The sequence below is a fragment of the Piliocolobus tephrosceles genome, chromosome 6, assembly GCF_002776525.5.
Source record: "Piliocolobus tephrosceles isolate RC106 chromosome 6, ASM277652v3, whole genome shotgun sequence".
Taxonomy (NCBI): domain Eukaryota; kingdom Metazoa; phylum Chordata; class Mammalia; order Primates; family Cercopithecidae; genus Piliocolobus; species Piliocolobus tephrosceles.
In genome coordinates this window covers 121718926-121723219 of record NC_045439.1, presented here as the reverse complement: position 1 = coordinate 121723219, position 4294 = coordinate 121718926, and the positions used below count along the sequence as shown (strand labels likewise).

Sequence of the window (4294 nt, the reverse complement as noted above, 5' to 3'; positions counted from 1 at the left end):
AAGAGGAACAGGTTTAAAGAGGCTCAGCCTGCTGACTGCCCAGGTGGGCAGTGAACCTTGAGTGTATGGGAGGACACTGGGCTGGATGGGAGGGGTTGAGCTGGCCCTACCTAGGGGAGAGATGGAGCCAAGAGTTGGAGAGAGACCTTGCCAGCCTTGTCCTCCGTGGATCTTACCTGGTGCCACACAGGCCTGGTTTTTCTGAGGCCCCTCTCTGCCAGGGCATGAGATGAGCTGGCATCTCAGTGGCAAGGCCCTTATGGAACCACATGGGTCTCTGGGTATCTTAGGTGGGTAGATATGAGGAAAGGCCCAGATCAGGTCAGTGTGGACTGGAGAGGACAAAAGTTGGTGGATTCTGAGAACACTCAGCAGGGATGAAGAGAAGGGGCAGCCAAGAGGCTGGAGGACGAGTTGAGCTTTGAGCTCAGAGGAGGGTAGAGAAACTAAGCCCAGGGGAGAATGAGGAGCCCCAGTGGGGGATGAGGAGTTAGGTCCCATGGTATTATCCCTTTTTTCTCTGTCATGTAACACTGGAGAAGGAGGTAAGAAGTTTTCGCTAAGCCCCAGGACCAAAGTGGTCCATGTTGTCTCCTGATGGTGCTCAGCTTCAGCCCTGGCAGAAGGGCAGGCCCTGGAGAAACTGGTGTGGATAGGAAAGAGCTGAATATCAGCTTTGCATGGGGGTTTGGGGAGGTGGCAAGGGGTGAGGGGAGAGGAGAAAGCAGAAGACAGCAAAATTGTGTCACTTGCCTGCATAGCACAGAACTGGTGCCTGCGAATGAGGGTCAATGAATAAACAAGAAACCAGCCTTTGCACTCAACTAAGAGGTATTTATTCAGTTGCTGGCACCTCTCCCAGTGTAAATCTGGACTCGGCTCCGAGGAGGTGGTTCATCACAGCGGGGGCTTAGTTTGCTTTCTGTAGTTAGTGGCATTTCATGGTTTTCTTTATCCAGCGTACAAAGCTTGAGACTTTGGTGCAGGCTCGTGGAGGCTTGCCATTGCTTTGTCCATAGGAGACAATGCCCTGGGCCACCTTGTTACACACAAGGGGGCCTCCAGAGTCCCCCTGTGAATAGAGAGTGGAAGGACTGAGCTGATGCTCCTCTGGGTCCTGCCCTCTCTGCCATCTCAAGCTCCCGCTTAGAAAAGGCCAACTTGCACAGCATGCATGTGGGAGATGAGAGGGCAGGGCAGGCTGCTGGTGGCCCCTAGCTGCCAAGCTCTGGCTCTGGACATTGTTACTGCTTCACCTCATCCCAGCGGCCAGCCTCCGTCATCTCCCCTAGATCCTGGGATTGCAGGAATGTGGGACCGTTGGCTGTTTAAGGACCCAGAAGCGGGCAAGGAGGGCTGACATCCACCACGGAGGACCAGCCCATTAACCACGTTGGGTACTGGCCTCTGAAGACACACCTGGTTATAATTACTGCACTCCCAGTGGGCACAGTTTCCTAATATCTGTGACCTGGAGTGGGTAGAGTATTGCAAATTCATCCTTCCAAAGGAGCACCATCCACTATAAGCCTCCTCGTAAGTTTGCAGAGGCCCTAATTTCTACCCAGCTCTGTCTAGTCCCCTTTTCTCTTTCCAGAGAGAAAGATCACAGTTTAGTGGGTGAAGGAGTCCCCCACTACTTAGGTCTGCATGTCTCAGATCTTCCCCAAACATCTTTCTCCCCAGAGCCAATCCAGGCAGATGCATAGTCTCACCTTAAAGGAAGCCTTTTGAATCTTTGGGTCCCCCACGCACAACTCAACAGTACTGTCGTAATAACGGCCTAAGTGGGATTTGCACGTTTGATCTTCCTCCACTGTCAACTTCACCTCCTGCAGTGTGTCTGAGAATTTTCCCATGGGGGCCGTCTGTCCCCAGCCGGCCACACTGCACGCCTGCCCTGGCTTCACCTGGGCCTTGTTCCTAGGTAGACTGAGGGGCTGCACAGCTGTGGTCCGCTTGGCCTTTCTCTCCAGCTGGTAGGGAAGAGGCAAGAAAGTCCAGGTCAGCCAACGAACTTCTGGGCCCTGACACAGTGATGGGACTATGCTGTCTTCCCTCTCCTCTAAGGCACAGGAATTAACCAAAAGGCCAGGATGGAAAGGAGGGAAGGGCCTGCATCACAGTGGGAGTGGAACCAACTGGACTAGGCAAGAGCGGCAAGAGTGTGCCTCACCTGTAGTAGCATGATGTCACTGGAAAATTTCTGAGGATTATAGGCTGGGTGGGGGATGGCTCTTTTCACAGGGATAAACTGCTGGGTCCGCTCCTGTTCCTTGATATTGTGGGCCCCCAAGGTGACATTTATGGAGCTGCACAGAGAGCAGAGTGAGGCTAGGGGCGGAGTCACAGGGGATACAGTCCAGAGACAGTGAAGAGCAGGTGACAGCTGGGGCAGGGCTGCAGCTGAGGGGAAATTAAGGGGACAGTCTGTCCCCAGGTATTGGAATTCTGGTAATTGCACCATGTTTCTCAGGGGTCGGTTCCCCCTTGAAACACAGGTGGAATTGCTTCAGTTTGTATTCTTATGCCAAAGTATGCCCCCAGTTCTAAATATGGCAGGCTTGGTCACTCTGCTGTTTCTTACTTCAGCAGCGCCTCTGGAACCGACCTTCCCCCCTCTCCACAAACTTACCTGCCCTTTTCTCACCCTCTAAGGAGCCCTCCTGGCATATGTGTTCCCAGGAGCCCAAGGAGCTCCGTGGGAAGAAGGCAGGGGTCTCTGTGGAGTGTTTCCAGGAAGGTGTGGGCTGTTTTCTGCTCCTCACCTTCCCCAACAGTGAGCGGCTGTCAGCACGAAGTCCTCTCGTATCAGGAAGCCACCGCACCTCTTCAGAGACTTCTGATCCCAGATCATAAGATAAGCCATGTAGGGGCGGGAGTGGGGCTTGACCTCATGTCCCCCGATGATCTCCCCTGAAGGAAAAGTCTCTCTGCTTGTGTGCACCCATGGAATCTGCTGGGTAGGCACCTGCTTGATGGCTCCAGAATTCCTGGGCATTTGGGAACCTGGGATAGCCTGGAGTTGGGAGGGGCCTGGAGGAAGGGGTTTCAATTTCCTGCTCTGTAAAAGGGAAGAACAGCAGACTTTGGTCTGTAGATCTTTCTTCCATATGTAGTCAAAGGCAAGCATATCTGTCTTAGGGACAGTGAAATCCCAGAGGCTCCTGATCATTCCTTTCCTGACTTTGCTTTGTTTCCAGTGAGTTTCCAAGACCCTATGAGTCCCATGGTTTCTAGGATAGTGCTGCTTTCTAATGGCCAGGGCATGAGCGGAGGGCTCTAGATACTGTCATATCCTATTTCCCAGAGCCTGACATGTAGTGGGTGCCCAATAAATGTTCATGGCTGCATGATGGACTGGCTCCAGTTAGCCTCTGGATGAGGGCTGACAGATCAGTGCTGGTGGAATTCTAGAAAACAGGGAAGTTCGGGCTTGCCATAGTGCCTCATTCTTGGAAAGAGGGGAGCCACCAAAGGCCAGGGAAGAACAGCAGAGTTGGAGAATGGGACTGAGCAAACACATTAACAGTGTTCTGAAGACAGTGATTGCACCAGTTCTGCTGTCAGCTGAGCTCTGGGTTTCTCTCCTAAGTAGACGGTGAGAGAAGGACCTGTGTTATCCCAGAAACAGAAGCCAGGCCTACTGTAGAATAATTTAATATTTCTCTTTTCTAGTTTCCCATCCTCTGCCATTTACTTCTAGGAAAGTCCTGCTCTCCAGGTGACAAATAGAGGGGACAAAAAGACTCTGGAGAGGGGATAGTACCCACTGGCTCTTCTTGAGAACGGCCTTCTGCTCTGCCATTCCTGCTGATAGCTTATCCAGCATCACACCTGGGGGGTCTTGGTACAATGGGAGCTGGAGTTCAGAACATTCCTGGTAGACAGATGGATCAGGAATGTGGAGAAAGGGCAGGAGACCTATGGGATGGGGTTGGGTCCCCGAGGGTGGAGACGATCACTCACCTGCATCTGTCCTGGGCAGCAGGAGGAAGGCCAGCAGGAGCAGGATTGGTTGCATCTTCTCAGAAAGGCTGTCCTGGTTGGAGCTGCTGTTGTTTCCTCCTTGCTCTCTTTTAGCTCTTGGGAGAGGAAAGAGGTGGAGCAGGCTCAGTGACTTCATGTTACCCTCTGGTTTTGTGGTGTCTCATCACAGATTTTCTGTGAATGCTGCCCACCCCCACTGCTTCTGCCTGATGACGTCCTCTGGGTGCTTGTGTGAAAATCGTGCAGTGACCACATCAGCACCCACAGCTGATGACTCAGAGTAGACTACCTCTTCAGCCCAGAG

At 52.7% G+C, this 4294-nt stretch overlaps 1 protein-coding gene across 1 annotated transcript; it reads right to left on the bottom strand.

Annotated features, from left to right (window-relative positions):
* Positions 1-813: 813 nt before the first annotated feature.
* Positions 814-4155, bottom strand: GZMB (granzyme B). Its single transcript, XM_023227353.2, has 5 exons — positions 3970-4155; positions 2769-2916; positions 2177-2312; positions 1716-1976; positions 814-1072 (listed from the first exon to the last, which is right to left on the bottom strand). The coding sequence occupies exons 1-5, from the start codon at positions 4124-4126 to the stop codon at positions 929-931; spliced, it is 846 nt and encodes a 281-aa protein (XP_023083121.1). The 5' UTR covers positions 4127-4155; the 3' UTR covers positions 814-928.
* Between the last annotated feature and the right edge of the window lie 139 nt (positions 4156-4294).